General features: G+C 54.5%; 1 protein-coding gene across 1 annotated transcript in view; it reads right to left on the minus strand.

Moving 5' to 3' along the window:
* MYO16 (myosin XVI) overlaps positions 1-12,221 on the minus strand; it is a 514,229-nt gene that overhangs the window by 67,828 nt on the left and 434,180 nt on the right. Inside the window, exon 31 of the mRNA XM_062195254.1 lies at positions 673-1,590. Coding sequence (XP_062051238.1) covers positions 673-1,590 — 918 coding nt within the window. The remainder of the gene's footprint in view (positions 1-672; positions 1,591-12,221) is intronic.

Raw genomic sequence — 12,221 nt, forward strand, 5'->3', positions numbered from 1 at the left:
AGCACTTTTGCTAAGGGAACACAAAACACGTGCTTTCAAACGCCGATAACAGCCCCCGGCTGCCGAGGCTTCGTGCTGAGCCCATGCTAGCGGACCTTCCAGTGCGCACGGTGAGGTCGGCTCAGCGAGAAAACGCAGGTGTAACGGATAACGGAACCAAGTTAAAGCGCTCCGAGGAGACCACGCAGGTGCAGCGGCTGGAGTAAGACGGTTCCTGGGGTGGCGGGCGAACAGGAGAAACACAGTCCATTCAAACGATGTCCAGAGAGCGGTACCAAGGCGCAGGTAGTCACCCCACATTTGAGGTGGGAGGGTCGGGGGTCGGCAGGCGGACACCCAGGGGTTAAGGGCAGACAGACGGGAATCAAACGGAAGCCAGCACTGTAAGGTTACGAGAAGTACTGTGTCCAGGCCACGAGGGAGCCCCGGTGGATGCCAAGTTACAATCCTGCGCTAATAAACGCCCTTACAATGTATCAGATGCAGGAAAGGTTCCTGGTTTCCGCACCTCCAGCCTCCTAGTCCCACCGTGCACCTTGGAACGCGGGGTCCTACCTGCCTGGGACCCTCTCCAGTTGGCTTCTGCCCCGAACCCCCGCCCCCGCCCGCATTTCCACGCCGCGCGCGTGCACACGCGCACCGCCCCGCACTCGCAGGCGGGCGCGCACTCACCTGCCTCCTGCCTGATCTTGCGGCCCGCGGCGGACCTGCGCAGCACGCTGCGGCCGGAACTGAAGAGGCTGGCCAGCTCGTCCAGGGGGCTGTAGGGGCCGGGGGACGAGGCGCTGGAGCTGCCCCTGCGGGGGTCGCCTCGCGCTGCCCGCCCCGGCGAGCAAGGGGCCTTGGCGAAGGTGCTGCACGGGCCCGCGGCCGGGGCAGAGTTCGGCTTCGGAGGCCCTCTGCACGGCTCCGCGGGGGCCGCCGCCCTGCTCGCGTGGGGGGCCGAGGCGGCGTCCTGCGGGAACGCGAAGTGCGTGGCCGGCCGAGGGGCAGCGGGCGGCGGCGGCGGCGGCGGGGAGCCGCGGCCCGCGCCGTCCAGCGCAGCCAGGCCGGGCGATGCGGGCCCCTCGGCGTCCGCCTTCGGGTGCCTGGAACTCTGCGGGGACAGCGGGCTGGAGCCCTCGGGCTGCACCGGGTACTTGAGGCTGGTTTCCAGCACCGGCAGCTTCTTGACCTCGAGCGGCGTCAGCGGCGACTCGTCCGAGGCGGGCGAGCAGGTGGCGGGCGCGGGCGGGAAGACGAGCAGCGGCGGCCGGTGCGGCAGCAGGTTGGGGAAGGGCGGCGGGATGTCGGGCCCCGCGGGCGCCGGCGCGAACGTCATCTCCTCGTACACGGCCTCGGCCTGCTCGGGGCTGCCGGGCCCCGGGCCGGGCCGCGCCGCCGCGCCCACCATCTCGATGTACACGGGTTCGGCGTCCGCGTCCTCGGCCGCCGCCGCCGCCGCCGGGGGCCGCGCGTCCCCGGGCTTGGGGCCCCAGATCTCCTCGTAGGAGCCGCTGAGCTTCGTGTGCGGGCTCCTCTTGGGCTTCCGAGGAGGGATCTTCTTCATGGTGCTGTAGTCGTCGCTGTGCGGCCGCGGCCGGGACAGAGCTGCGGCAGAACAGAGCGCGCACAGGTCAGCGGGGGCCGCCCGGCCTGGGGGGACCCGGGCCCGCCTCGGGGAGAGCGACCCTGGGGCCTGTGAGGACCCGGGCCCACCTCGGGGAGAGCAACCCTGGGGCCTGCAGGGACCCGGGCCCATCTCGGAGAGGGCGACCCCAGGGCCTGGGGGGGACCCTGGCCCACCACAGGGAGAGAGCGACCCCGGGGCCTGCGGGGACCCGGGCCCACCACAGGGAGAGAGCGACCCCGGGGCCTGCGGGGACCCGGGCCCACCACAGGGAGAGAGCGACCCCGGGGCCTGCGGGGACCCGGGCCCACCACAGGGAGAGAGCGACCCTGGGGCCTGTGGGGACCGGGCCCATCATAGGGAGGGGGACCTGGGCCCACCACAGGGAGAGCGACCCTGGGGCCTGTGGGGACCCGGGCCCACCTCGGAATGCGGGGCACGGGGACCCAGGCCTACCTCGGGGAGAGCGACCGCGGGGCGTGGGGGCCCAGGCTGTGGCCCCGAGACCCCTATGGTTCTGGACAAACCTTAGACTTCCAAGACTCTAGCTAGGATAAGGATGTTTGACCTGGGAGCTAGGCGGCAACTCCTACCACTGGAGGAAGAAGTCAGATATAAGGGAGGGATCCAAGGAATATGAGCAGTCTGAAAAGTGAACTTCAAAAACTCATGGGAGACAGAATTAAAATGGATTGTGGCGCCAAGTCTTTTGCAGCATGTACATGGGAGACCGTCTACAGAATGTCCCGGAGAAATGCATATTATAAAAAAGTTATGCATGGATTTCAAAAATGTTTGACCAGAAACAAAAGTATCTTTTAATTTTTTTTTTTTTTTTTTTTTTTTTTTTTTGCGGGAACCTTTTAAAATACCCTCATAAGAAACTTGGAGTGGAGAGGGGAAGAATGTGCTTCCACCCTGTTCTGAGGGCCTATGTGAGGTAGGGGTGCTGGAAAGGGTTTCAGTGATTTTTGGAGATAAGGCGGGAGAAAGCCAGAGGGGCAGCTAAGTGAGCTTCTCCAGGGCCCAGGAAGCTTCCTGCAGGAAATAAGCTGGCTCAACTAAGCCAGTGATGTGGCACCGACAGAACTCCACCAGCACAACACATCTGTACGGAATGAGGACACGGACAGAACACCAGCACAGCACATCTGTACCGACGAGGGCAGGACAGAACACCAGCACAGCACATCTGTACTGACGAGGACAGGACAGAACTCAGCACAGCACATCTGTACTGACGAGGACACAGAACTCAGCACAGCACATCTGTACCGACGAGGACAGGACAGAACTCAGCACAGCACATCTGTACCGACGAGGACACAGAACTCAGCACAGCACATCTGTACCGACGAGGACAGGACAGAACTCAGCACAGCACATCTGTACCGACGAGGACACAGAACTCAGCACAGCACATCTGTACCGACGAGGACAGGACAGAACTCAGCACAGCACATCTGTACCGACGAGGACACAGAACTCAGCACAGCACATCTGTACCGACGAGGACAGGACAGAACTCCACCAGCACAACACATCTGTACCGACGGGGACAGGACAGAACTCAGCACAGCACATCTGTACCGACGAGGACAGGACAGAACACCACCAGCACAGCACATCTGTACTGACGACACAGAACTCAGCACAGCACATCTGTACCGACGAGGACACAGAACTCAGCACAGCACATCTGTACCGACGAGGACACAGAACTCAGCACAGCACATCTGTACCGACGAGGACAGGACAGAACTCAGCATAGCACATCTGTACCGACGAGGACACAGAACTCAGCACAACACATCTGTACTGACGACACAGAACTCAGCACAGCACATCTGTACCGACGGGGACAGGACAGAACACCAGCACGGCACATCTGTACCGACGGGGACAGGACAGAACTCCACCAGCACGGCACATCTGTACTGACGAGGACACTTAAAGAAAGGGGCTCTCCTGAAATGACGCCAAGGATAGGTTTTACAGTCAATCAACACATTTGGATCCTTGACACAAACATATATTTAACAAGAAAATCAAGAACATAATCTCTAAAGACTTACTACATGCAGACTTTGTAACTTGCAAAAAGGTGCAATACTTTGAAAAATAGCAAATTATTAGAGTTAATTTTGAAAGAGGCCAAATCTTCTGTATGAGCATTGCATGTTTATCAGAGGTTATTTCTCTGGAAGCACAGATGTTAATCTTAGAAAAATACATGAATTTTACTGAAATATCAATAGATATCTTGGATTGTTTTAATAATTTGGTATTTTGTGAATCTGTAGGAATTTTTGATATTAGCACATCTGATGTTGTCACCTTGCTGAGTTATTTAACTTAGCCATATCTGTCAGTGACTGTACCTTAGAACAGAGCCCTCTGGTCCCAGTTTGGGGAAATAGAATTATTAACATAAGAGGCCACTGAGGTAGGCAGACCGGGGTTCAGCTCTGAACTGTGACTCACCCATTCACTTACCTGCTTTTCCTAGTGTTTTCTAAGATCCGTTAGTGAATAAAGAGAGAAACTTCCCTGCCTTCTACTCCAGTGCAACAGTGACGAGAACAACAGACAGGACTTAGAGCAAACAAGACAGCTCTACAGTGCGCAAGAAAGTGACAGAGGCTACGAAGACACGCTCCTGGGAGACAGTCACAGCGTGGTGCTGGGCGTGGGAGCGGTGCGGGGTCGCAGTTCTAACAAAGGTCTTGGGCAGACCTCTGTCAACCTCTGTGTAGTCACGCACACAAGAGTGATGTTGAGAACCATGGCAAAGGAACAGAATAGAAGCTGGATATAAAGTTCTCAGCTTGGTTCTGTGGGCACAGAATAAAGGGGAATCCTTCACGTGGGAGTGGGAAAGAACAGAGCTAATGCCCTAACTCACAGGATGTCTCTGTATGCCACTACTATTCAAGGCACCCCAAGTAGACAACTTTTAAGAAGGAATGCCCAAGTGCACATTGTTTAATTAATATACATCATTCTAAGGACTGTCCATGGGCTAAACCACAACAGCTCACAAACTTCTAGAAAGTGAGTGAACCAGCCCATTTTTTAACATTAGAGTTGTTCTGAATATATGAATAATTCAAAGGATTTGTGGTAGATGGTATTTTTCAAAACTGCCTTCAGTAATATTTTCAGTCCCGCGTGGTCTTCCAGATCCCTGAACCTGGGAGAGTCTCTGTGGCTGCCCAATGAATAAAACATCGAGAAGACGCTATTTCCTGCCAAAGACAATACAGCTTCTGCTTGGCTCCTGCCCTCCTGGGACACTGCCTGGAAGGCCTGAACTCCCTGCAAGAAGTCCGTACGCCCTGTGCAGAAGCTACGCGGGGAGGGAGGGAACGGCCATCTGCTCCACCCTCAGCGTGGGCTTTCCCAACCCAGACACCAGAAATGGAAGCAGCGATGTCCACCCAGGATCTGGTCTCTGCCTGTCTGACCACAGCTGGGAGAGCCTGCCTGAGAACCGCATCGTGTAGCCGGGCCAGCGATGGGACCACGAGGGATGACGTGTACGCCACCCTTGGTACCCAAGACATTGCACTCTGGAGGGGGTTGTTAGGTGACAACGTGACAACTACCGCAGGGCTTGGTAACTGGAAGATGGCTGCTGCTATACATGCACGTGGCGCTGGAAGCAGAAGGGAGGGACCTTGAAGAGATTGTCAGCTGCTCCACTTCTGATCCAGCTCCCTGCTAATGTGCCTGGGAAAGCAGCAGAGGATGGCCCGAGTGCTTGGGGACCTGCACCCATGTGGGAGACCTGGAAGACGCTCCTGGCTGCTGGTTTCAGACCGGCCCAGCTCCAGCCATCGCAGACATTTGGGGAGTGAACCAGTGGATGGAAGATCTCTCAGTTTCTCCTTCTGTCTGTACTCTGCCTTTCAAATAAATAAATCTTAAAAGGGTTGGAGCAAAGAAAGAGTAATGAACTAGAATGGACCAGAACTTCCCAGGGCTGACAGAATGTTCCAATGCCAAGATCTCCAGGTGGCAAACAGTTCTCAAGAAGTGACTTTTTTTTTTAATTTGACAGAGTTATAGACAGTGAGAGAGAGAGAGAGAAAGGTCTTCATTCCATTGGTTCACCCCCTAAATGGCCGCTACGGCTGGCGCTGCGCCGCTCCAAAGCCAGGAGCCAGGTGCTTCCTCCTGGTCTCCCATGCAGGTGCAGGGCCCAAGCACTTGGGCCATCCTCCACGGCCTTCCTGGGCCACAGCAGAGAGCTGGGCTGGAAGAGGAGCAGCCGGGACTAGAACCCGGCGCCCCTATGGGATGCCGGCGCCGCAGGTGGAGGATTAACCAGTGAGCCGCGGCGCCGGCCCGAGAAGTGACTTCTAAGCAGAGGTGGAGTTTACAAGTTTTCGGGAACACAGGCTCTAAAGACGAAGCCGGGGACAGGCCTGTTAGACCCTTTGTGAGGCCCGAGGAAAGCTGAAGGTTTGCTTCACAGACTTCCAACGGGCAAAACTACGAGCTCTCCAGGAACATCAAGGGAATCGCCCCACAAAAGTACTGCAGGGAGCCCCAAACGAGGCAAAGCTGATCCCAGACAGGTGTGTGGATGCTTTGGACTAAAGGAGCGGATTAGAAATTGATTGACAAGAAACACATGAAGCTTTCAAAGAAATTGCCCCAGCTACCCCTGGGTGGGGCAGAATCCACACAAAACGAACTCTGCGGTCCCTCGGGATTTTCCGAGCAGGTGGCAGGCTGAGAAGACAGTAGCCCCTCACAGATTGCAGATTGTCATTCTAAGGGGATGCCTGGACTCTACAGCACAGGGCTGAGAACCGTGGAGAACCATGGCCGGGTGCTAGGACTAAGTCCTTCCAAGGCCCTGGCAGCAGGGGTCCCCGTGTTGTCCAGCACTCCGGGGCCACTGTGCCATACCTGCCTCCCCATTGAAGAGGCAGTTACAGTGAATGTCCAGGCTGTGTGGGCAAACAGGACGCATTCTCGGGCCACAGATCTGCAGGTGGAAGTGGCTTGCCTCAGGGGCCATGCTCCCAATCTGACTTCGTTGAGACGTGAGGATGGGTGGCGGCTCTGGGGAGTTGAGGGAGAGGTGAGTATACTCGTATGTGGGAGCCATGTGGATGGTTTTGTCCAGACTGCGGACTGAGATTACAAAGAGTGGCTACAACAGTATTTCCGGGCCTACCAAGAGGGAGGATCACTTTCTCCTTCCCTAACCCTGGATGGGCCTTTGGGACGGCCCTGGTGGGTGAATGGGCAGCAGGGAGACCCCGCGGCTTCCAAGGCTGATTTACAAAGGAGATGCAGCGTCCACCTGCATTCCCCCCCGCCCCCAAACCGTCTGCCTTGGAGCCTCCGTTTTTCCTTTAAGAACTCCGTGCCTCCCAGGCAGTGTGGAAAGATGGAGAGGAGATGATGGCGGTCCCTGGGGAGTCCTTGGCCTCAGACATGCCAGAAACTGGCTCTCCAATGATTCCAGCCACCCCACCGCAGCAGCCTGGAGACTTCGAGTCAGAGCCACTCCGGTGAAGCCCCCAGAGCCCGAGAGATGTGGGCAGAAGGGTCCCTGCCTTATTTAGACCACGACGTTTGGGTGGGATGTGAGCAAGAGATAACTGTTAATATTCCCTCCAGCTTTGTTTTAGATGTGGAGGGGCGCCTCTTTTATATTACAGTGTTATGAATAGAAGTAGCGGGGCTTGTATGGAGGCCATGGGGAGGGGGCTGTGGGGTCCCTCCTGGGCACAAGCTCAGCTCTGGGGCTCGGCGTACCCCTGTCCAGAGGCCACTTGAGTAGTCCCGCCCCCAGGATGTCCTGAAGATCTGGGATGCTTAGCACATGCCCCGCACATGGCAAACACTCAGCTGGCGTCGCCGCTAGCTGTCAACAGGGTTAGTGCCACACAGCCAGGAGGAAATCATGGGAGACAGAATAGCATTCCTGCTGAGTACGGCCTCACGTCAGCAGTGTGGGGTCACCGGCAAGCCCCACCGATTTCCAGACAGCCCAACGTCCTGTCCTGCTGCCTGGCTTCAGCTGGAACCTCTGGGTGTCGGGACTGGGTCTTCATTCTTCTAAAACTACAGGTGGAGAGCTACGGTTAGAGAACTAAAGGCTACTTTGGTTTGCGGCTGTTTGGGGGTGTGTCTTCGTGCGTATACATGCCGAAACTCCGTTCGCAAATAGGGACTTGAGGGCTATTAAATTGAATGCTCACGGAGCGTTTTCTTATATTTTTTAGCCCTAAGATTTAGGTGTAAAACCTTTACAACATCTTCTTGGAAATGTCAGGGAAACAGAGTCAGGAAGACGCTCCATGATCAGAGGATACTCTTAGGGCCAGTTCTGTCCTAAGGGCTGGACTGCATTCCCAAGCCACCGCATCATTTAGTGAAGCCTTCTTATCTGACCCACCGTAGAATGATCTAGAGACTTGTGTCGCGTTCAAGTTCTGTTAGTGGACAGATACTTCACCCTACACAGAGCTGCCCCTTGGAATTTTTTGCGAAGGCACGTCAAGGACTTGTAAGTCCCCGTCTGTCCCAAGACACGAGTGCCTGGGGGCTGTCCTTACCGGGAGTAAGAGTCCTGCCTGTTGGATCTGTGAAATACGAGGGGAGTGAGAAACCTGCTCATTGGGAGAACACGTGCACCTGCGTGTGGCAGCTCCCTCATTTCCCAGCTCCTCCAGGGTGGCCTTGCCTAGCTTCCGAGCAAACCTACAAAGGCACAGACCCAGGGCACGGACGAAGCTGACTTCAAGGCTGGCCGGTACGTGAGCTAGTGAGGTGTGGGTTAACGAGCAGCTGCACCTGCACAAAAAGGACTTCTGCTGGGTTGTGATGGCTTGCATCACTTTTTGCTTTGGGGGAGGGGCGGCCCGTGCAGCACCATCACCTCCCCTCCTCTCTCCCCCCATCAGATTCTCTCCACTCCGTGTGCTTGCTGCTGGGTCAGACTCCTCTCTGCACCCAGGCCCCAGGCCCCGCGGAGGGTTAGTCACTCGCTGGCTGTGCCCCCAGCCTTCTGAGCTCACTGCTCTCTGCTTAGCACATGACTTGTTTGTCCATTCATCCCTCCTGCTGCCTGCCAGGTCCCCAGAGAGACAGCCGGGCTCACAGAAGACACTTAATTAGTGTTGGGTGAATGAACAGTTGCGTCAGAGATGGGAGTTGTGCAATCCTGTCCGCCTGTTATTTCCAATAACACACTTCTCAGAACAGCGTTCATGGAAACCCTAATTTCTGTCCAACTTCAGGTACCAGAAGAGACTGTTACGAAGGGGCTTACGCTGACAAACCAAGTATGACACATCTCACGGGTACATTTTGAACTTTGCCAAAATGTGCTGCCTTTGACTTGCGGATGAGAAGCTAACTTCGTTGTAATGAACACAGCACAAAAATGCATGTGTACAACGTAAGAGCAGAGCCTCAGAAAGTCCTCAGAAAACACTTCCTACGAGAAAAGTTCTTTGCACCCAAATGAACTTGGGTTTTCATTCCATTTCCAGGTGGACATACTCTTAGGCACGTTTCCATCAAGTATGTGTTGAGTGCATATGACACGGCAAGTCTGCTCCAGAGAAAAGATTCAAACAAGATAGTCAAGGAGGGCCGGCGCCGTGGCTCACTGGTTAATCCTCTGCCTGTGGCGCCAGCATCCCATTTGGGCGCCGGGTTCTAGTCCCGGCTGCTCCTCTTCCAGTCCAGCTCTCTGCTGTGGCCTGGGAAGGCAGTGGAGGATGGCCCAAGTGCTTGGGCCCTGCACCCACATGGGAGATCAGGAGGAAGCACCTGGCTCCTGGCTTTGGATCAGCATGGTGCCAGCCATAGTGGCCATTTGGGGAGTGAGCCAACAGAAGGAAGATCTTTCTCTCTGTCTCTCTCTCATTGTCTATAACTCTACCTATCAAATAAAAAATTAAAAAAAAAAAGACAGCCAAGGAGAGAAACAGGACGTGGTGTCCACGTTCAACCACAGAGCAAAGGCACTGCTGTGGCTACACGTGTACCCCAAGTCCATGGGCAAAGGAGCCGGTACAGCCGTTTTTCAGAAGTCATGTGCTCATCAGGAGTGAAGGGTCGGGCAGTGTGGATCAGTGCAGACGGTCACACAGAGAGGTGAGAGCACCCCGGAAAGCCTGCTTTCCCATTTCTCTGAGAGCAGCCACTTAGCTGCCCTATGTCGTTATTTAATCCCCAGTCCTATTGGGAGCATTTAGTACCCATTTCTCAGATGAGCAAACTGGCCTTTGGGTGGGGCTGTCAGCAACAGGCATGTAAGGAGCTGTGTAGCTGTGCTGAGTGCTCGCTACGTCCAGGCCATATCCTTGTAACCCGGGCTGTCTTCATTCCCCCAAAAGAGCCCTCCTGAGGGGTCTACTGTCACTGACACTTGACCCCCCATGGGCTGGGAAAGACTAAGTCCCCTCCAGGGCCCCACCCAGGAGGCGCAGCCCAGGAGCCAGTGCACCAGTGTGTTAGCAGGGCGTGGGGGGAACTGTGCAGCTCTACACAAGGGCCCCCCGTAGGGAGCTCCTAGCAGGGACAGAGATGGAGCCGCTCCCTCCCGGCCCAGCCACCACGGCCCCCGACTTTGAGAAAGTCAATCTGATTTCCGACTGTTGCCCTAGCTCAGTCATGGTTTGCAGAGTAGTGTAAACATTTATTAGCCTGTAAAATGTCTCATGTTTTTCAGGCACAAAGGTAGTGAAAAAAAAAATAATAAGACCTTCCTCCTGCCTTTCTTGAATGCACCTGTGTTTACTGGGAGAGGGCTTGGAGGAAAAGGCGTGGCTAAGAAGACAAGATCCGACCAGGGCAGCCTTCCCACAGCCTCATTATTTGTTACTCTAAAGTCCTCGGCTCTCCCTCACCCACAAGGTCTCCTCTCGCTCTACAACCCTCTCGTTGCTTGGTAAGTTTATTTGCAAGGCAAAGGAACTTGAGTTTTTCCACATGTGACATGGGGTGGGCTGGATAATAAGCCAGCTTCAGTTTGCTCCTCGTGAACCGGGGTTGACGAAACTTTTTAAACTCTTCTTCCAACCCACTGAGAGAAACGAGGGTAATTTTGTGACACGCTTCTAGATGCAAAAAAGTTCAGTATTGTCACTTGGTAAAAAAGCCTTTATTATCATAGCTGACTGCTACGATTTTCTGTGATAATAGAACGCTCTAGTTCTGGGGGTGCTGAGTACCGGAAGATGACTAATAACTTAGGAACTGAACTTTAAATGGCGTTTAATGTAAACATTTAGGCTGCTTTGAGTTGAGATGGCTGCCTGTGGCTAGTGGCTATGGTATCTGAACAGGCCTAGAATGCACTGGGCTTGTGTGGTGCGGGGGGAGATGTCTTCAGTGTCATCGTTATCTTTGAGGCCACCATCTCTCCCACCAAATGGGCCCAGAGCCACTGCTAACAGCTGGCGTATCCTACCTGGGAGACACTGCCTTTTCTATCATAGATTAGATTCCCAGAGCACTGAGGGACTCAGTCCCCTTCAGCCCCTTCTGACTCGTGATAAAAACCTCACCAGAAAACACACTCAACAGCGAGCGACGTGTTCAACTTTCTTATTCTTAAAACTGCATCTGGAGTACATCCCCAGCATGTGGCCGTGGTAGTGGGCATTAAGTCATCCGTGTTAGGCATGGGGCATTAGGAGGAAAAGCAAACGATGAAGAAGGTAAACAGGGAAGGATGTGTCTTCTTCCTGCCCCTTTCCAGCCTCCCAAAGATGTGTTCGCTGGGCTGGGACTCAGAGGGGAACCAGCTCCAAGGTAAATTCCAAGAAACAAAATCTCCCATACACATCTGGCAGGTGTCATGACATCACATGCTGGATTCTGGACCGTAACACAGAACTGGCAGAATTCCACACCTGAGCTCTTGCACCCTCTTCATTAATCAGTTTTTTCTCTGTCACTTTGTATTTGTAGATATGCTCATCCTTTGCTCTCCACGGGGATCGGTTCCAGGACCCCCGTCAGGCACCAGAATCCATAGTGTTCCAGTCTTTTATAGAAAACTGCTTAGTATTTGCATGAAGCCACACATTCGTACGCTTTAAAGAATTGCTAGATTACATTTAATACCTAATACAATGTAAATCCTACGTAAGTAGCCATTATAGTGTATGGCTTGGAGAATAATACCCAGAAAAACACCTGTACAAGTTAGAGCAGGTGCAGTTATTTTTAGAATATTTTGATCCATGGTTGGGTGAACCCGTGGATGTGAAAACCTCAGATGCAGAGGGTTGACTACATCTTTTAAATCTGTGGCTCTTGATGGATCTTTCTTTTGTCATCAACTCTTGTTTTCCCTCCTCTGCTCTTAGTAGGCAGCTCAAGCTCCATTTTGAGCCCAACTTTCTCCTCACTACTTTGTCTCCTAGTTGGCCACTGCTTACCCCAGTGTGCATGCTGGCTTGGGGCTCCTTTGTACACACCCGTGGTTCTCACTCTTACTGGTACTGCCTTTCAGTTTTATGCTTTCCTGGTCTTAGTCCCCATCCTCCGCCTCTCATGGCAAATCCAACACAGCGTTCCCAACGCAGTAATGTGGCTCCTTCCACCTCCCCAGGGATCGCACTGTGAT

The sequence above is a fragment of the Lepus europaeus genome, chromosome 6 (genome assembly GCF_033115175.1).
Source record: "Lepus europaeus isolate LE1 chromosome 6, mLepTim1.pri, whole genome shotgun sequence".
NCBI classification, from domain to species: domain Eukaryota; kingdom Metazoa; phylum Chordata; class Mammalia; order Lagomorpha; family Leporidae; genus Lepus; species Lepus europaeus.